Genomic DNA, 21,571 nt, shown 5'->3' on the forward strand with positions numbered 1-21,571 from the left:
AATAAGCTGTGCTCATATGTATAGGTGGGTTTCTAATGGCTTCTAAAGTGAATCTCAGGTCTCTGTTAGACATAATGTTGGATGGTACATCGTGTAACCTGACTATTTTTCAAATATAGAGCTGTGCGAGTTTTTCCAGAGAATAATCCATCCGAATCAGTAGAAAGTGGGCAGACCTAGTTAATCTATCCATTATTTATAAGTTGTGCTCATTGTATTATGAAGTTCATTATTTATATTCCTAAACTTTTAATATATTGGCACTAAATAAACTTAAAAAATATTTTGAAGTTAATAATTTTTTTTTGACATAATTGCTAATTGTGGTAGCACAAATAACTTTAACTACTAACCTATTTTGTACAATATTACAACTTTTTAAAAAATATGAATAGAATACTTGAATTTGCTAAGATATTTCTTGTTTAAGTATTGAAAAGTATTAGAAGCTGCAAATTAAAATTTTATAAATAATCCACGTTGACCTTGCGATTAAGCATAACTTACAAATTTAACTTTAAAAATGACTTGATTCGCATTATATGTAAGTTTTAAAGTGTTGCCTTTATAAAAATTTACACAAATATTTTCAATTATTTATTTGAAAAATTTTATGTTAAATGAAAGTTTTCGCATCTTTTCAAACAACACCAGCTGATTCTTTTCTTCATCGTTAAAGAATAATCATGAAATATAATGTCTACAAATTGAATTAAATTAAATTAATATCTTGTATGATTAAAAATAAAATATGAATTCATTTATTTTAAATTATTTATACATAAAAAATATTAATTTAAAAATTACTTTAAAAAATTTTGTATAAATAATCAAATTTAAAATAAATAGACTAAAACTTTTAGAAATTAAAATAATTATATATAAATAATTTGAAAGAATTGTTTTAAATTATTTAAAAATTTTCAAGAATTGTTTTAGAATTTTTTAAATTATTTAGACATTATTTTATACTTTATTTTGAGAACTAATTTGTCTAAATTGAATATGTATATATTTAATAGCTACGTGTGAGTTAGTATTTTATGTCTATTGTCTCACAAAAATAAATATTAAAAAATATTTTACTTATTTTAAGATTTGAAAAACTAAAATCCAATTTTAAAAATTTTAGGACTGATAGGTAATTACACTAAATTTTTATGATTCCAGTTGTTCTTATTTTTTTTCGACTTGAGCCAATTATAAATAGAATAAAATTTAAAATAGTCCCTGATAATTATTTTGAAAGACAACGAAGTCCTTAATAAAAAAAACTCAACTCGATCTCTGATAATTATTTTAAAAGAACAACGAGATTTCTGTGTCAAAAAAATTTAAATTATTTTTTTTGCACAGGAACTAATCAGTCTATTTTTTTTAGACCTCATTATTCTTTCGAGATAATTATTAGGGCCAGATGGGTTTACTCTAATAAATAATTGAGAGAAAGAGAAAGGAAAATACAAAAACCCTGAGTATTATTCTTACCTCACATGCCGGCATAGCAGGGTTTCTGCGTGCGCTCCCTTCCATTGCTTCCCCTTCACCACTAAACCAGCTCCGCCGAGCCACTCAATAATGGACCCTCCGATTCGTGACTCGGAGTCCAAACCTAAACCCCTCTCTGAAAACAAAGACGACGCCAACGTCGTCTTCATCGACACCAACCTCGACACTCACTTGGCCGTCCTCGTTTCCGATCACGATACGGTCTCCGACCTCAAAGGTCTTCCTTTCACACTTTTACTTTCTCTTTCTTCATTCTTCGGAGTTTATTATTTTTCAAATGCAGACTTTTTTCCTTATCCAGTACAGTGTTCTGAATGTTTATGACTTTGTGCAGCTGTTACGACGTTCTGCATTAGCACTCTCAATGTTTGAGAAAATAGATAGCTTCGTTTTCTAGGTTGCGTCCCCAAAGATGCTTGCTTTGTCTTTTTGTTTTTGTGTGTAGGAAACGAACTAAAATGTGTGTCTAGAAGTTTGGAACTGCAAAAACAAGAATAATCAGCCGTCTTGTTCATTGTTTTCATCTTCAAATACAAAAATAATAAAAAAAAGAATGGTTAAGCCCGGTTTAGTAGTTTTTTATCGAAAAATGCTTGCAGCCCTAATTGTATATATTTAGAGTAGAACTGTTCCTATAAGTACAATGCATGTTTTGGTTTTAGTGTTCCTTGGATTAGGCACATTGAGTAGTTTTGTGAAATTCTGTATCGCTCAATTTTGAGAGTTGTCATGGCGTGCTGCATGAGGTGTTCCAAAAGGATGAAGATATGCTGTGGTGTCACTGCTGCTATTGTGATTTTGTTGGTGGTGATCCTGGTGATCTTGATCTTCACTGTCTTCAAGCAGAAGGACCCTACCGTCACCTTGCAGTCGGTTAAGGTTAAAGAGGCGAGTTTGGCTGTTTTCCCGGTTGAGGCAATAAATGTGTCCTTGGGCATATTGCTCACGGTTGAGAACCCCAACTATGGAAGCTTTAGTTACCACAACAGCACGGCTTATCTTAATTATCGTGGGAAGCTTTTGGCTACTGCCCCATTGCATGAGGACACACTTCCAGCTCGTGGATCTCTGAACATCAGCACTACTTTGACTTTCTATGCAGATGACATAATGAAGGTTTTGGATTTAGTGGCTGATTTTGTTAAAGGTGTTATAAATTTTACTTCAACAACCACCTTGGAAGGGCGTGTCAAGGTGCTGAACCTCTTCAAGAAGAAAGCCACTAGTTCCTCCTTTTGTGATATCTCTGTATTCGTACATGACAAGAGTGTTAATTCTACTTGTGAAATAGATGTCAAACTTTGACTAATATTGCGTCGAGGGAGACAGCTCAAGTATTGTATTGTTCAAGTCGTTAGTGTCTAAGCAACCCTTAGTTTCTATCCCTCTTGCAGTGGATTTGATATTGTCTGTGTGACTTTTCCTTCTAAGATTGCTTTTGAAACCTCAAGTGCATAAAGGCAGGCTTCTCTAGTATATACTTCATAATCATTGTTATATTTAAAATCTCCTAGCATTTATAACTCGCTATTGTCTTCTCCGCTATACTTTTCTAATCCTTGCTTAAATATGCACATAATTATTTCAGAGTTCTGACATTCTGTGTACATGGCATATGTATGAATTTTTTAAAATACAGAGCGAATTTTGTCAGAACACGCATCATGCTTTCCCAAACTTGGGCAGATACAGATTCATGCAATGAAGGTATATCGTAGTAGATCCTGTTGACTCTCTTTTGCTAGTCAAGGTATGGTTGTATTCCTATTGATTATAACATTATTTTGCTAATTTGCAGGTAAAGCGCAAAGGGTACTTTTATCACCTATCTGATTCCATGTTTGTAAAAAGTGCCTTCTATGGTTTCAACAAGAGCTGGTTTCTTTGTGTGGATGCTTCTCCATTAGGCGAGTGTGGTCAAAATGATTGTTCTGGTTCTCGTAGCCAGAAGATACTTCTTGGCAATTCAGATAATGCCTTGACTGGTTTGATCAATGATGAGAAAGAAGAACATGATTTTGTGAATCCATCTGATAAAGCTGTTAAGGATGATAACGTTGTATGCGAAGATGAAATGTCAAAATCTGTGTCTAGTGCAAAGGAAAAACAGAAGAGTACAAGGAAAGAAGATGATACTCCGGAATATGATGCTTCTGTTTTTAGGCCAGGCAATGATACTGTTCAAAGGGAGATTGAGGTTATGGCAGACTCTTCATTAAATGCAACTAAAGAAGTAATAATTGAAAGTGAAGTTCTAAAGAAGCATCAGCACAATGAATTCAATAATAATAACGCGACAATTGGCATTGGTACTGAGTCAATGAAAGAGGCTTCTGACCTGTACGTGCTACAAATAAGCAGAAGAAAAGAGATTGAGGTTATGGCAGACTCTTCATTAAATGCAACTAAAGAAGTAATAATTGAAAGTGAAGTTCTAAAGAAGCATCAGCACAATGAATTCAATAATAATAACGCGACAATTGGCATTGGTACTGAGTCAATGAAAGAGGCTTCTGAACCTGTACGTGCTACAAATAAGCAGAAGAAAAGTAAGAGATCTTTGATTCATGATGCTGATGTTATGCAGAAGAAAGGAAAGAAGAGATCATCAAATTCTCATGAGACACATTTGACTTCATTCAAGAAAGATGCAGAAGCATATCCTTCCAACATTCAAGGGGGTGTTGAAGAGGAAGTTTATGAAGATGGTATAGTCTCTAAAGGTAATATACTACTCAAGGAACGGTTGAAAGTAGACATTATACTTGTCTTATTAGGTGGTAAACTTGTGTCATATTAATATGAATTTGATATGTATGTTTGTAATAATTGAAAAGCTATGTTACGAGATTGGAAGGCTATGCCTTATGGAGGACTTTCCCTCACAGACGTGTTGAGAGGTTGGAAAGCTATGATTTATAGATAGATCTTTTGTTTTGTTTTGATTTTGTATAGAGGAACCCTTATCCCCAATTTGTATTATCCTTCTCATTTTATTGAATCTCTCTTTTTCTTTTAATAAAAAAGATTAATAATTGAAATAAATAAATGTTAATTCTACTGATCCTTTATTATTTTTTTTTATCCTTGGTAGATATCAGCATGAGCAAACCTACGCTTGAAAAAATGGAGATTGGAACTGATGCATCCTTAGAAGGCATTCCATCTAAAGTAAACAACCGTACTGTTGTCGAAACAAAATTACAACCTTCTGGTGTAAAGGAGCCAAAGGAACCCAAGCAGTTTGGTCTGACTGATAGAGCTGAAGGAAGAAGAGAAGTATTACAAGATGATCCTAAGCCAATGCAATTGGAAGAGTGTACACCATCTGAACAGAATAATAACACTGAAGCAAATATCAAAGAATCAAATGTGGCTCCAAAACCTGTTGATATGAATGAGATGGGTGAACCTGTAAAATCTGAGAAAAAGAAGAGAAGGAAGAGAAAAGATATGGATTTGGATGAGAGTGCATCTAGAAAAGAGTGCACACCATCTAAACAGAATAACAAGGTATTGGCCCTACTGATGCTTCTGATAGCAAGATTGTTATTGTAAAGTCTCTTAAATCATCTGATTGTAATCCAGCATTGGGAGATATTGGAGCAGAGGAAAACCCTTTAAATCATACAGAAGTGGGAATTATACAGCAGGCAGAGATGAAAGGCACTGTTGTTTCAGCTATTGAAAAGGATGATGCTTCTGGAGCTGATAATCCTGGTTCCTTGGAACAAATTGAAACTATAGCCAATGCTGAACATGTGGACAAAACACGCAGAAAGAAATCAAACAAGAAGCAAAGCACTAAATCAAAGAGTTCATCAAATATGCTGACAAACGATGTTAATCCAGCATTGGGAGATATTGGAGCAGAGGAAAACCCTTTAAATCATAGAGAAGTGGGAATTATACAGCAGGCAGAGATGAAAGGCACTGTTGTTTCAGCTACTGAAAAGGATGATGCTTCTGGAGCTGATAATCCTGGTTCCTTGGAACAAATTGAAACTATAGCCAATGCTGAACATGTGGACAAGACACGCAGAAAGAAATCAAACAAGAAGCAAAGCACTAAATCAAAAAGTTCATCAAATATTCCTACAAATGATGTTAATCCAGCATCGGGAGATATTGGAGCAGAGGAAAACCCTTTAAATCATACAGAAGTGGGAATTATACAGCAGGCAGAGATGAAAGGCACTGTTGTTTCAGCTACTGAAAAGGATGATGCTTCTGGAGCTGATAATCCTGGTTCCTTGGAACAAATTGAAACTATAGCCAATGCTGAACATGTGGACAAGACACGCAGAAAGAAATCAAACAAGAAGCAAAGCACTAAATCAAAGAGTTCATCAAATATGCTAACAAACGATGTTAATGATAGTCAGAAGCCATCGCCATCTTCTGATATTGGAACACTTGCTAGCCCTAATGTGTCCCTGTTTCCATCAAATACTGCTGAAGGAATTGACAACCTGGCTCCTGTTGAAGCTAATGATGCTGCTAAAGATTCAACATTTTCATGTGAAGAGAAAGATGAAAAGAATTTGGAAGCATCTTTGGAAGATGACAGGGTTAATGTTGAGCAACAGTCTCCATCCCAGCAAGTGCAGCACAGAAGTCACCTTGATAAGATGGTACCAAATGTGCGCAAGACAAAAAGAGACGCAAAGTTGTCTAGTCAGTCTAACAGTGATATATCCTCAATTAGAGAAAAAGGAAAGCCTCGAGCCAGTGCTCCCGGAAAAAGCATGGATTTAGCAGAGATGGAAGGCACTGTTGTTTCAGCTACTGAAAAGGATGATGCTTCTGGAGCTGATAATCCTGGTCCTTTGGAACAAATTGAAACTATCGCCAATGCTGAACATGTGGACAAGACAGGCAGAAAGAAATCGAACAAGAAGCAAAGCACTAAATCAAAGAGTTCATCAAATATGCTAACAAATGATGTTAATGATAGTCAGAAGCCATCACCATCTTCTGATATTGGAACACTTGCTAGCCCTAATGTGTCCCTGTTTCCATCAAATACTGCTAAAGGAATTGACAACCTGGCTCCTGTTGAAGCTAATGATGCTGCTAAAGATTCAACATTTTCATGTGAAGAGAAAGATGAAAAGAATTTGGAAGCATCTTTGGAAGATGACAGGGTTAATGTTGAGCAACAATCTCCATCCCAGCAAGTGCAGCACAGAAGTCACCTTGATAAGATGGTACCAAATGTGCGCAAGACAAAAAGAGACGCAAAGTTGTCTAGTCAGTCTAACAGTGATCTATCCTCAATTAGAGAAAAAGGAAAGCCTCGAGCCAATTCTTCCGGAAAAAGTATGGATTCAGCAGATCATCTTCCAATATCAAGCCCAACGATGAAAGGTTCCAAGAAAGTGATTCACAAGAAAGCAGGAAAATCTTTAGTGAATAATGCCAGGGAAGTAAAGGGTAAAACAAATCAGAAGAAGAGTTTGTTATCAGGAGCAATCTTCAAAGATGATAGCAGTGACACTTCTAAAGATGCAGATAAAGTTGATATGTCTGATGCCAGCACTAAAAGTCCATCTGCAAATTCACTCTTGTCTGATTTTTCAGATGGTGATATCAGCGAAGGTCAGGAATCACAATCAAATTGTATCTGAAATATCATATTGTAATTGAGAATCTGCCTTTATGTTAGATGATACATTGCATTAAAATTTTTTTTTAATGCTTGTGGATTATGGAGTTTCTGACACTGATAATTTTTTTATCATTCTGAAGTTGAACATGTAGGAAATTGATTATTGAATTTTGTCCTACTATGTTCTTTTTAATAGCTGGAAATATCTAGGTGCTCATTTATTATGGTTGATTGTTTGCGGATGTCATCCTTGGAAGTTGAGAAGAAAAGCTTGTTTCTTCCCCTCGTATTTTGAGCATTTTAAGTTATGTTCTCATGATTTTAATTAGTCAGTGTTTTGTGATGAATGGATGGCCACCATGGATAAATTCAATTCAGATTTTTGTAATTAGGACTTGTCCGTTTCTATTCCGAGATATTGTATGTCCAAGGTATGAAACCATTTAGCATAGTCAACTATCCTCTTTCTTATAGATTATTTTGGGGACAATATTTTTCTTTCAACTAACGAGGACACTTGAGGTAGCTGTGTTTTTATCTTATATTCACCTAGTCCTAAACATCATGTTGGTTCTAATATCTTCAAATTCCTGTCTGCTAATTGTTATATCATCTTCACCCATACTGATTGTTGCATCTGTTTTTGTGTGCGCATAAAGTTGGTGATATAGAATTAGAATAAGTGTTCTTGATGATTCTTGTGCCGATTTCACTCGCATAGAAATAGTACTTTCCTGAAATTTGGAACTAATTATCTTTTTGAATAAAATTTGTTCAGATTCACATGGTGGGAAAAGACTGGAAAGTGGCGAACAAAATGATTTTAATGGAAGGTACGGTACTGAATTGTATTTCTGCTGCGGCTATAAGCAGCAAAGTCTCTCTCTCTCTCTCTCTCTCTCTCTCTCTCTCTCTCTAAGCCGAACTTATAGTTGACAAAGAAGATTATGGATTTATGGTTATCATATTACCAAAGCATAGCTACACTTTTGAGTATAATAATGCTGAAATCTAAGGCATTTGATTAATCAAATGATGCTGAATAATCATGAAAAAAAGAATTATAAGGGGCATTTGGAAATAGCTGGCAAGATCATGCTGCTAAAAATGGTTAGTTTGAAATTATGAACTTCCACTCTTTCACCATAATTACATCATTGCAGCAAACTGTTGGTGTTTCAGAGGCTTTGCGATGTTTTGGTTAAAGTTTCATCAGGCATATTTGTATGTTACATAATTAACATATCAGCAAATTGAGTTATGAAGCATTTTACATTGTGCAGCATGTCAACCATTAAAGGGAAGCCGATTGATCATGTTTTCAGAAGTTCGAGCAGGTATAAGAAGGCCAGAATAACGGCATCTCAGTTGGAAGAATCTGAAAGCCAACCGGAGTTTGTTCCAGATAGCCTTGCTGAGTAACATGTAATCTCAAGTTTCAGCTGAAAAGGGCAGAAGAAACACCACTTAACCACAGCACTGTGGTCCTTTTTAGTGTTCTATTTTTACTTATGGATCATGCATCTAGTTGCCTCCATTTTTTGTTGCTGCTGATACTGGGTTTAATTTAATTCCTTTTTTGCTTCTCAGCATCTTTCCAAACACAAATTGATGTTGAAGTTCTTCACTATTGTTACCTGTGCTCTCTTTTGTCAAAAATACTTCAAATTTATTGATATATGATGCAAGATGTTATGAGCCATTTGCAAACCATTAGGAAGTGTAATATCCCTTCTGTTTCACAAGAGTCAAATAAACTAAACAGCATTGTAATAGAAGGAACAGAAAATTTACATACTAGAAGATGAATCTAGAGTGACTAAATTAGATTCATCTGGAATAGCTCAAGATTATTTTGAAGAGTCGCGAGATCTGCCGGAGGAACTAGAAGATATTCCGGTGAAATTAGACACCACTAACAACATGCTGTCTAGAACAGTGACTGAGAAAGAGGTCAAGGAAGTAGGTCACACCAATTAGTCTAAGTAGTGTTTTTTAGAAAATTGTTTCCAAAGTTTTGATTCACATATTTGCAATATGATATAAATAAAGCGATCAGTGATAACCAAAGTGTTTTCATTAAAGATCAACTCATTATTGTTAATGTTTTAATTGCTCATGAGTATATACATTGTCTTAAGAACAAGACCCAGCACTCAAACTGGAAAGAAAAGAAAAGTTTGATAATATGCAGCATCCATTCATCCAGTGATTACATACAAAGTTACAAGCGAGTTGATACAATAAAGCATTCGATGAAGCATGAACAAAAAAGGTGAGAGTCACTGAGATCTCATCCTGTTGAGTTGGTTCAAAGCAGGCTGCAAGATATTGTAAAGAACCCAAAGAATTGCAGGTGCCACAACAAACAGCAGAAGCTGACCCCTGTTGTCACTCGCAGCATCAGCAGCATTACTAACTGCCGCTGATGCCTCGGGTGTCCACAAAATCCCTGATGCTGAAAGCCCACCAAGCCCAAGCCCAAGCCCAACAATGACCCCTTTGCTGCTCCTCATGCGGTTCAGCTGGTTAAGTGCTGGCTGCAGGATGTTGAAAAGAACCCATGCAATTGCCGGAATTATGGGCAGCAACAGTGCAAGCCCACGGTTGTCGCCGTCTGCTATGTCGGCGATTTGCTGTGCCGCGAAGGCGGCGTCGGAGGCTCCAAGGGTGGAGAAGATAGCACCAGCTATGGCAGTTCCTGCCATGGAAGTTGAAAGGTTGACGGGATTGGAGCTTTTTGTGTTGGCAAGTCCCTTTGGGAGGTTCTCAAGGGAAAGGAGGGAAAAAGCAGGCCTTGAAGAAGAAGATGTGGGCTTTGGAAACTTGGGTGAGTTTGTGTTAAGGCACTTTGCATTAACCATGGCCATTGTTGCTATTGTTGCTGCCATTTGATGAGAACCTGAAAGATTTCTTGCTAGATGAGAACCTGAAGTGGAAACTTCTTTTGAGTGTTGAATTGTGACTAGGATTTGGAATATTAGAAGGTAAGGCTTAGTTGGAGAATTTTGGACCAATGAGATTGTCATCTCTGGATTCTTCTCTTATCACAACAATGCTATTTCGGCTCATTTGGACCTCATGTTCCTTAGCTTCTTATCACTTCACATGCTTGCACAAAATGCAATATATCATTTCCCTCTTTTGTTATTTTTACTTTTCTTTTTTTTTTTCTTTTATACATTAACAATGAATTATATCATGTATATATAATTCTTTTATAAGAAATATATATTAATTAAGTATATTATTATATTATCATTGTAATTTGAAACGACAACTTTTTTTTTTCTAATATGTAATAATTACTATTAAAGAATATTTTGTAAAATATAATTTAATTTATATAAACTAATATGAAGTCAACCGTAGGTTAAGGTTGAATTCACCAAAAATTTATAAATAAATGGACTAAAGAGTAGTTTGTTTTATTCTTATAGAAAAATGTAAGTTGAATAAAATAGAGAAGCCACCACGAGGGAATTTGCTTAAAATATCTTTATACTCATAGTGCATGAAACTAATCCAAGTTCAAAAGTTTACACTTTGGTCCAATTGTGATTCCAGCAATTTGAAAACATTGGCCGTGGTGAGACTCTCAGGTTAGTGGATAATCTAACCAAATAGTAAAATCAAGATAGAAACAAGCAGTCTAAACAATATTGTCACAAAAGAAATAAAAATAATAAAATTCCATAAATCTTGTGTGTATTCATTGAATAACTCGCCACCATCTTTTGACCTATGCTTATGAAGTAATGCATGATCCACATCCGTTCCTAGTTAAACTGAGATGTACAATGATTTAATGGGGAAAATCTGGGTTTCTAAAGGAAAGAACAAAAATAATTTCCTGTTACTAACATCACATAGGCTTCAAAAATCATTGTCTCTATTTTCACGTTATTATCATAGGATAATGTACAACATGCCAGAGAATCTAGGTAACTAAGTTTAAACTAAATAAATAAACAAATTCTTATCTATATCCTGGTCCTGATTGATCTTCAAACAAGTCCTCTGGGGGGTCATAGATGATCATATCTGGGAAAATCTCCAAGAAGTCATCTTTTACTTTCTCTCTCAATTCTGGATAAGGAAGAAGCCCTTTTAATATCACGCGAAACGGCAGTGAAAGAGGGGGCTCAGGAGATTGTCTCATTTTTTCATATATGTCCATTGCCTCAGACAGCAATCCGCTATCTAGAAAAGCTCTAATGATGTCTCCGAATGTATGCTGATCAAAGAGGACATGCTCACTTTCCAAATCTTGCCATACCCTCTTTGCTTCTTCCACCCTTTTGTTTCTTGCCAGCATCATAAGCATGTCCCTGTAAAAGAACATGTCTGGCCGGTACCATATTTCTTTGCGCACTATATCATACAACTGAGAAATGAATGATTTGTCAGAAAAAGCATACAGATATAATAAAGGACAAAACTCTTTCAATATGAGCAACCATTAGCCGTTGCCGATCAAAAGATCAGAATAAATACCGTAACTAAATCTAAATCATCAGTTCATCACCATGTATTCAGTAATTAAAATGAGTATTAAAAGGTAAATAAATTGCTCTCATAGTTTCACTGAGGCTAAACAGGCAATATTTAAGAGCATGAAACAAATTTCAATACAACCAAATATATTGCCCGAATGACTTAAAGAAATTAGTATACGAAAGAAGCTGAACAATCAATTTCCAAAATTAAATTTCAAAATAAATAAACTTCCAGTTCATCTTGTAGCAATGAACTTGCCATAGCATCAAACTTAGGCTTAGTTTGGTAACTTTTCAAAAGTAGCTTATAAAAGCTAGCTTTTAAAAGATAGCTTTTTAAAAGTTGTAACATTTATGTTTGATAAAATAAATTAAAAATGGCTTTCAATAAGCACAAGCAACAACAATTGCGTTTGGTAAAATAGCTTTTAAAATTTAAAATTACTATCATAGACATAGATATGGGAAAACTATAACAAGTTATTGAAAGAAAAAACTCTCCATAAGAATACACAAAGAAAACAAGAAAAAAGAAACAGCAAACACCATAACTGCCCTAAAACCCTCCTACGAAAACCTCCTTCAATAAAACAACTGCAATAAAAAAAAAGCAGAGAAAACAATCCTTTTCCCCTTGAAAAAGCTTGTTCTCTTACTACTACTACTACTACAAAATAATTAATAATACTAATAAACTTAATTATACCTTCTAAATGAAGAGGTGAATGTTGACCACTTAAACCCACTAGCATTTCTAAAAGGCCTAACAGAAATTACTGCCTCATTCAAATACTAGCAAGCCAGAATTTGCATTTTCAGAACCAACATCAATTAAGTTTCCACCAAACGCAAACTATCATTACACTCTACGAGCTTCCATCAAACTCAAGAAACTATTACTGCACTCTTTCTTTTTTTTCTCAAAATTATTACTGCTCTATTTGAGTATTTGTTGGTAAAGGAAAGATAACATTTACAGGCATGATCAAACAATGTTATAGAGCCAAATCCATTGCAAAAACATCATTGCTGCAGAACTGAAATATAAGAGCATACTTTCATACTGAATATTTTTTTAATAAAAGAAGAGCATCATTAAGATTTTAGACTGAAAGAAAAATAATACAAAAAGATAGAAGGATAAGAAATCCTCCTTACAAGAGCAAGAAAAACAAAAAAGAAAAAGTCAATTCTAAAGTGTCACTTCCCAATCACTCAACAGATATGAGAGGGAAAGTCTAATAATGAGCTTTACACCAAATAGAGGCTAAGCAACTAATCCTTTCCCAAAAAATTTGCTTGTCTGAAAAATCTATCATTGAAGTTGCATGAATTACACTCAAACCAATTAGGGCAAACAATAACGTATACTATACCATTATGTTCTGACACTATTGAAATCTTAAATAAATCATTCTTTACACATTAAACCAAAAAAAATGGGGCTCGGGAATCCAAACTACGCTAAGACCACCTCAGCACATCCCATATAAGTCAGTATGACAACAAATTACAACTTATTCCCTTTCTTTGTTGACAAAAGAAGATTTCCTTATGATTCTACCACTTCTCTCCGACAAATTGCACCAAATCACTACGAATACTGAAGACACCTATATTAGAATATATAATCATTAATGTGCCTCTATGTAACAACTTAAGTTTCTGCGATAACTGGTTCTGGGTATCAAAGATTCTATTGAACAATAGGTCTAAAGCTTGATCTTTGTTATTCCAAAAATGGACCTATGCTAGTTCATGCTTTAAACCCAAAATGGAATCTTGTGTGAGAGACATATTAGATAGATAACCATTCATAAGCCTCTATCTAACCGCATAAACTTTTAGGATAAGTGGTTCTATGACAACCCAAAGGGCATTGCATTCTTTATCCCTCCATCTTCCCTAATTCTCTAAAACGAAATATCATCACATTTAATAATATCATACGCCCACACTTATCCAAGGAGAATTCAAAAACTCCTAAACAAAACTAACCATCCGTAGCAATGGCAATACAACTAAATGAAGAACTGGAAACAGTCTCAAACTCTCACTAACTACCTTAAGTTTCAAAGTCTCCATAACCTGCATACTGAATCGAATTTCCCTCTCAATTGTAAGCTAAAAGACCAAAGAAACTGTACCAACGTGGTTTTAGGTGAGCAAAATCGCAACCTTTCGTCATATTCAGGAGGAAAATCAAATCAAGTTCTAACCTAATAACCGTACGAGTAACGAAGTTGCATCATATAAAAATAAATAAAAAAAGAAGAAGAAGAAACCTTCATGGAGAGGAAGACCTGGTCCTGTCTCTGGAACTCGGCGAGGACGGCGACAAGGTCGGACTTGAGAAGGCGAGAGACGTGCGACGCGACGAAGCGGTCGAGGCGGAGCGGATCGGAGCGAAGGCGCTTGAGTTCTTTAGCGGCGATGAGGGCTTCTTTGCCCATCTCTTTCTTGCGCCTCCATATGGACAGGCTTGGTTTGGACGCCGAACCGGAAACGAACTGGCGAGGGTGTAAGGCGGTTCGGGTGGCCAAAGAAGCAGCTCTTCGTACTGCACGACGCAGCATAATGATGATACGAGCACTGCTGCTTTGATGGTTGATTGTTTTCTCTTTTGCTGCACCTGGTGAGGGGTTTTGATTTTTCTTTTCCTTTTCCTTTTCCTTTTCAAGTGAGGAAAATTCAGCAGCTTTGGGAGGGTTTTTGTTTTCTCGGGATTTTGAAGTTGGGGTGAGCAAGGGGTTTTTTTTTTTTGGTGACTGGGCAAGGGAGGTTTGAGAAAGAGTGGAATACAATTAGAGATTCAAATTAAATTAGGTTAGATACTTATATTAGAAATGAAATTTGACAACTTTTCATAATTTTTAGTATTTGGATATTTTTGGAGTAAATTCTAAGTGGTTTTTGAGATTTGTAAGATTATCAAATGTGATTTTCGGTATTTTAATTTTTTTGACAATGAGTAAATTATCACAGTGCTCATGTGACATTATTTTGCCACGTTAGAGAATTTTTTCACTATTCTCCTTCTTTTTCTACAGCAATAACCTCCTATCTTGACCATACTTTCTTTATGTTTGGACAACTTATGCTTCAATTTCGATAATAGTAGACACCTTCTGCTAACAACAGAGTCAGCATTGGCATTGCTAATACTGAGAGCATCATCCATAGAAAAATGCAAATCTATCGAAACTAAAATGGTCAAGGTTGTCTTTGGGGTCCTCAGCAAAAAATTCCCACAGTCCACACCTCCTACTTTCCATTCCCTCCACCTAAAACATTACCTTCTTAACCGCTACGGTTGTAGAGTAAGAGCTCGAATCTTCACTTACATCTTTCTCAGTGTTTTCACCTCAGTAGCAACTTCAGTAACAGAAACACTTGAATTGTCATTTTTATCATTTTCTTCTTCAGCTTCCTAGAACAAACCCTGAAGTTCGTTATGGACCGCAAGATAGAGATGTTCCATCAAGAACTCCGAGGCGTCAGAGTCGTTGAAACTGTCGTAAATCCTAACAAACAACCAACCCTGGTCCTCCGACACTACTACGTGTACCCTGTCCTCGCTGGCTTCCCCAGCGCCTATTGCACATTGCTCTCCTTTCGCTACGTCAACTGCCCTTACCGTCGGCGGCTTTTCCTCACAAGCCTGAACTTTCTTCCTCTCGACGAAGTTTAGCATCGGCACCACCCACGGCCGCTTCTTTTCCAGCACGCTCCTCTGGAACGCCTTTTCGAATCTGGACACACCATTCTTCCTCAAGTACACCCCGCCTAGCGACACCAAGAACGGGAATCCGGCAGCGGTAGCAACGCCAGAACTAAGCGGCTCGGAGAAAAAGGGACCAACTTGGGTCCAATGTGGCAAAGTGATGCCACATCAGCGCTGCGATAGCTGACTTTTTGCCGGAAAGATGCTTAGAGACCACTATGGTGCTCTGGTCGTCCGACACCACCACGTGTACCCTGTCCTCGCCGGCCTTCCCCAGCACCCACTGCACATTCCTCTTTTCTTGTTACGTCAATCGCCCCTACCGTCGTCGGCTTTTCCTCTCAAGCCTGAACTTCTTTTCTCCCGACAAAGTTCAGCACCGACATCATCCACGATCGCTTCCTTTCTGGCATGCTCCTCTAAAATGCCTTCCTGAATCTCGGCACGCCATTCTTCCTCTTCTTCCTCACATACACCCCTCCCAGCGGCACCAAGAACGAGACTCCCACAGTGGTAGCAGTGCTAGAACGAAGCGGCTCGGAGAAGGAGGGACCAAATTGGGTCCAGCATGGCAAAGTAATGCCACGTCAGCATTGTGATAACTAACTCTTCACTGGAAAGATGCTCAGGGACCACTATGGTGCCCTGGTCCTCCAACACCACCACGTGTACCCTGTCCTCGCCAGTCTTCCCCATCGCCCACTGCACGTTGTTCTCCTCTCACTATGTTAACTACCCTACCATCGCCGACTTTCCCTCGCAAGCCTAAACCTCCTTCCTCTCGACGAAGTTCAACACCAGCACCACCGACAATTGCTTCTTTTTCGGCACGCTCCTTTGAAACGCCATCCTAAATCTGGACACACTATTCTTCCTCTTCTTCCTCACGTACACCCCTCCTAGCGGCACCAAAAATGGGACTCTGGCAGTGGTAGTAGTGCCAGAACTAAGTGGCTCATAGAAGGAGGGACCAAACTGGGTCCAACATAGCAAAGTGATGCCACGTCAACACTGCAATAGCTGACTCTTCGCCAGAAAGATGCTCAAGAACTACTATGGTGCCCGAAGCTCTATCTAGGGGACTACAATAGTGAAATTGAAATTTTGAAGACCACATTAAGTAATGCCTAAATCTTAGGGACCACTATGAAAATTTATTCGATATGTTTGTCTATCAGAATTTATTTTTTATATGATTATAAAAAGAAATGACAAAAAAACTCGCATTAAAAGGTATTTGTGGGGATTATTTATGTGAAAGACTAACACAATTTGTAAATTTTTATGGAGATGGAAATCTGCTCTTGCAAATAAATGGGATAGAGGATGGAAATTGATATACTTACATTATCGAGAATATGTGAAATTATCGTGAAGGAGAATTTATTTAAATGCTCTTTTATATATATATATATATATATATATATATATATATATATATATATATATTTATTTATTTATTTATTTATATATTATGTAATCCTAATTCATTGTTAGTATTTGTTGAAAATTTTTATATTTTATATTATTTTAATTTATATGTTAAAATTTTTGTGTTTGTTAATTATGTTAAATTTATATTTAAATTATATTTTAATTTGATATATTTAGTTGAATTATATTAAATTTTATTACGGTTGTGTTAGAAATTAATTTTAGTCACCGTCATAATATTAATAATTAATTTTAGTATTTTATTTAAAATCTTTATTTAAGAAGAATTCAGTTAAATTATTCTCTTCAACTAAGTGTGTTTGAAAACTCTAATAAAAAAGAATTGAATTGAATGTTTGAGAGAATTGATCTCACACTATTTTTTTAATTCGAAACAAAAAGAATTGAATTAAAAATTTTAAACTATTATTTCTTTTAAATGTTTAAATAATTAGGTGTACACTAAAAATAAGTAATCAGCGTATAATTTATTACTGTTCTTCTAATAGAAGATTTTCAAGTTAGTAAAATTTCAGCATGTCAAAGTTTACGAAGGATAGATGGTGCAACTATTCATGCTGTGTATATCATTCATCATGTGCCGTTATTGCTTTAGCTTATGCTTATACATACATAACCATTGATGTCCATATATTGATTTAATTTATTTTTGTCTTTTTCATTTATTTTTTTGCTTCTTGGTCTCTTATTTTTTATTTTTCATAATGGTTGAATCTTTGAAATTTTTGTGCTTTTCCTTTGCTTCTTTTTTTTTTCTGTTATTTTTTATTTTTCAGATCTGTTTAATCTCTAAATTATAGCAATTCAAAATTTAAATTTTAAATGAAAAATTGATTTCAAAAAATATTAATTTCTACATATCTTTTTTTTATTTGCTTCTTTCTTTTTTTTTTCTGTTATTTTTTATTTTTCAGATCTGTTTAATCTCTAAATTATAGCAATTCAAAATTTAAATTTTGAATGAAAAATTGATTTGAAAAAATATTAATTTCTACATATCTTTTTTTATTTGTTTTTGCTCCAATTATTTTTATCCGATTTCTCTCTCTTTCTTCCTCCTCCTTTTTCTTCTTCAAATTTTTACTTTTTTTTCGTGTAAATAGCCATTTTGGTATTTAACAAATTCTGATTTTGACAAAATAGACTTTAATATTTTCTTTTGATAAAATAAACCCTAAATATATATTCTATTTGACAAAGTGATCCCAACATATAATTTAACAGTTAATTTATATAATCAATTATTAACAATAACAACAACGAAGTCTTGTCCCATTAGGTAGGGTCGGCTACATGAATCAAACGATGTCATTGAGCTCTATCATATATCATGTCTACAAAGAGATCATTTACATGTATATCTCATTTGACCACCTCATGGATAGTCTTTTTAGGTCTTCCTCTGCCTTCACCCCTTCTTCATCTTCCATCTCATCCACCCTCCTAACTGGATGCTCTGTCGGTCTTCTTCTCATATGTCCAAACTACCTGACACGCGATTCTACCATCTCTTCCACAATAGGTGCTACTCCAACTCTCTCTTTTATATCTTCGTTCCTTATTCTATCCAATCGCGTATGACTGCTCATCCATATCAATATCTTCATCTCTGCCACACTTAACTTATGTTCGTACTCCCTTTTAGCCGCCCAACACTTTGTACCATAAAGTACAGCCGATCTGATAGTAGTGTGATTAAATTTACCTTTAAGTTTTAAAGACACTTTTTTGTCACATATAAAATCAGACGCACTCTACCATTTTGACCAACCTATTTGGATCATCATATTCAATCTCTCTATTATCCTGTATGATGCACCCAATATACTTAAAACTTTTAATTTTTTGTAGGATATTTTCTCCAATCTTTATATCAAATATTAGGATTTTTCCTTCGGCGGCCATACATTCCATAGATTCCATCTTGCTACAGTTTATGCGCAGACTATACACTTCTAGAGCTTCTCTCCATCGACAAAAAGTATGCACCATGGCACATGCTCTTAGATATGCTCTGTGAGTACATCCAAGACTAATGTGAAAATGTATGGACTTAAGGATAATCCCTGGTGTAATCCTATACCAATAGAAAATTTCTCTGTCACACCACCTTAAATCTTCACACTAATTGTAGCCCCATCATACATGTCTTTAATTGCACGAATATATGCGATTCTTACTCTTTTCCTTTCCAAAACTTTTCATAAGACCTCCCTTGACACCCTTTAATTACAAGACTATCACAAGAAAAAATTGGGATTGAATCACCATCTTTTTAAAGAAATTTATATGAAAGTCTCTGAAGGATTCAAAGTGCCTGAAACATATAATAATTCTCCAGAAATTTGTTAAGTAAGACTTCAAAAATTCTTGTATGGATTAAAACAATCCGGGCTTATGTGGTATAAATGTCTCAGTAAATACTGATTGAAAGATGGATATAAAAATGACCGTGTATGTCCATATGTGTTTATAAAAAGATTTGAATACAAATTTATTATTATTACAGTATATGTTGATAATTTAAACATCCTTGGATCACCCAAAAAGATTCCAAAAATTGTGGATTATTTAAAAAGAGAATTTGAAATGAAATATCTTGGCAAGACAAAATTTTTCCTTGATTTATAAATTGAACACTTGAAGGATGATATATTCATCCATCAGTCAACTTAAACTGAGAAATTTTTGAAAAAATTATGGATAAGGCATACCCATTGAGTACTCTCCAATGGTAGTGAGATCATTAGATATGGATAAAGATCCATTTCGACTTTGTGAAAGTAAAGAAGAGATCTTTTGGTCCTGAAGTACCTTATCTTAGTACTATTGGTGCGCTAATGTATCACGCTAATAATATAAGACCAGATATAGCATTTTCAGTAAACTTGTTATCGAGATTTAGTTTTTGTCCGACTAGAAGATATTGGAATGGTGTCAAACATATATTAAGATACCTTCAAGGATCTATTGATAAAGGTTTATTTAACTAATGAAACAATATTGTAATTAGTTAGATATGCAGATGCAGGTTTTCTTTCTGATTCGCATAAAGGCAGGTCACAAACAGGTTATCTATTCACAAGAGGAGGAACAATTATATCTTGGCGCTCAACAAAGCAAATTATAGCCGCAGCCTCCTCAAATCATGTAGAAATATTGGCAATTCATAAAGCAACTCGAGAATGTGTTTGGCATAGGTCAATCACCCAACATGTTCAAGATATGTGTGGTTTACCGATGAAAAAAATACCTATAGTCATATACGAAGATAACTCTATATGCATACATCAACTAAAGGAGGGATACATCAAAGGAAATAAAACAAAACATATCTCACCAAAGTTCTTCTACTCTCATGATCTTCAACAAAGTGGTGATATAAACGTTCAACAAATTCGTTCCAATGATAATTTAGCATATTTGTTCACTAAAGCACTACCTACTTCAATATTTAAGAAGCTAGTATACAAGACTGGGATGCGCCAACTAAGAGATATCAAGTGATGTAATTATTAGGGAGAGTAATACAAACTGTACTCTTTTCCTTAACCATGATTTTTATCCCACTGGATTTTGTCTGGTAAGGTTTTGAATGAAATAGCTATCTAACGTATTACCACTAGGAACATCCAAGGGGCGTGTTATAAATATATCTGTTATGAATGTCTTAGATTGTAACTGTATTTTAAATTTCAAATAGATAGAATCAGTCAACTTAGCTGAGTCAACTAGAAGTTAGACTCTTGACCATAAATAGCCCCCTTTTAGAGTTTTGTACACATACTAATCATTAATAAAGTCATCTCTTATACTCTCAATCCTCTTTCATCTTTCTTCCCTTTCCAAACTCTAATCTTTATTTTCATAACATTTTTCATAATTTAAAAAAATAATAAAAATCAAACTTATTATTATATTGCAATTTGAGGTGCATATTGACTATTGCAGAATGTGAATTGTGATTTTCATTTTTTTTTACGGTGAAGGGGAAAAATTTTTTTTGGCTTAGATATTTTAATTCTTCTCTTATATAATCCATATAAAAAGTTTTTTTTTTTAATTTTCATTATAGGGTTATTTTAATTCTTCTCTTATAGTCCATATTTCATAATGCTATCAAAGAGTGATTTTTACAAGTTTCATACTAATATTATCCGTTTATATTAGTATATGCAGATTAACAAAGTAAAAAGCATATGTGAATGTTCATTAGCTCCTGAGGGCATTGATCTGCACTTTGAGGAAGCTTTCAGCTTATTCCGTCTTGATTAGATAATTTTTTTTTAATGTTAATTTGTGTGTAAAAATTGCTGCATGTTAATTTGTATGTAAAAATTGCTGCATGTTCATTAACTATTGTCTTGCTACAAAGCTTGTAGCATACATGTAACTCTTTGATATTGTAAAAGTAAAACAACTTAGTATCCTTATTAATGTCATTATGTAAGATTTTTTTTTTCTTTCATTCTAAAGATAAATACCAAAATGGCTCTTTAAATTGCATTATACCAAAAAATAACTACTCAAATTTTAATTTGTGACCCATATTAGACCTAAATTTATCTCTGACAATAGTAAACTGAGTTGACAAATTAAGTTGATATCATATGCAAATGAAATTGATATTTTTTGTGGCAGTGATGGGAATCGCTTAGAATGATGCTATGGAAGAAAGGAAGAGTATCAGTTAATGAGTTTGTGGAATAAGCCATCAGCAATTTATAATGTTGTTCAACTTCTTGGTAATAAATATCTATGAGCAATGCTAGG

The 21,571-nt window shown here is 34.8% G+C and overlaps 3 protein-coding genes across 4 annotated transcripts; 1 reads left to right on the top strand and 2 right to left on the bottom strand.

The window, feature by feature from the left end:
• Positions 1–1,487: 1,487 nt before the first annotated feature.
• Positions 1,488–8,833, top strand: LOC130956739 (uncharacterized). The gene is made up of 8 exons (XM_057883736.1): positions 1,488–1,726; positions 3,149–3,216; positions 3,308–4,232; positions 4,347–4,409; positions 4,604–4,915; positions 5,023–7,110; positions 7,899–7,953; positions 8,404–8,833. The coding sequence occupies exons 1-8, from the start codon at positions 1,579–1,581 to the stop codon at positions 8,540–8,542; spliced, it is 3,798 nt and encodes a 1,265-aa protein (XP_057739719.1). The 5' UTR covers positions 1,488–1,578; the 3' UTR covers positions 8,543–8,833.
• Positions 8,834–9,282: 449 nt separating this feature from the next.
• Positions 9,283–10,164, bottom strand: LOC130954886 (photosystem II core complex proteins psbY, chloroplastic). Its single transcript, XM_057881662.1, has one exon. It carries the CDS (start codon positions 10,147–10,149, stop codon positions 9,403–9,405), a length of 747 nt encoding a protein of 248 aa, XP_057737645.1. The 5' UTR covers positions 10,150–10,164; the 3' UTR covers positions 9,283–9,402.
• A 527-nt stretch (positions 10,165–10,691) lies between these two features.
• On the bottom strand, positions 10,692–14,407 carry LOC130954851 (pentatricopeptide repeat-containing protein At1g62350). 2 transcript variants are annotated; one of them, XM_057881630.1, is made up of 2 exons: positions 13,923–14,407; positions 10,692–11,507 (listed from the first exon to the last, which is right to left on the bottom strand). In XM_057881630.1, the coding sequence occupies exons 1-2, from the start codon at positions 14,193–14,195 to the stop codon at positions 11,100–11,102; spliced, it is 681 nt and encodes a 226-aa protein (XP_057737613.1). In that variant the 5' UTR covers positions 14,196–14,407; the 3' UTR covers positions 10,692–11,099. The 2 variants fall into 2 exon arrangements, with proteins under 2 accessions (XP_057737613.1, XP_057737612.1); XM_057881629.1 differs by having other exon boundaries at positions 10,699–11,507; positions 13,905–14,407.
• Between the last annotated feature and the right edge of the window lie 7,164 nt (positions 14,408–21,571).

Source organism: Arachis stenosperma, chromosome 10 (assembly GCF_014773155.1).
Source record: "Arachis stenosperma cultivar V10309 chromosome 10, arast.V10309.gnm1.PFL2, whole genome shotgun sequence".
NCBI lineage: Eukaryota > Viridiplantae > Streptophyta > Magnoliopsida > Fabales > Fabaceae > Arachis > Arachis stenosperma.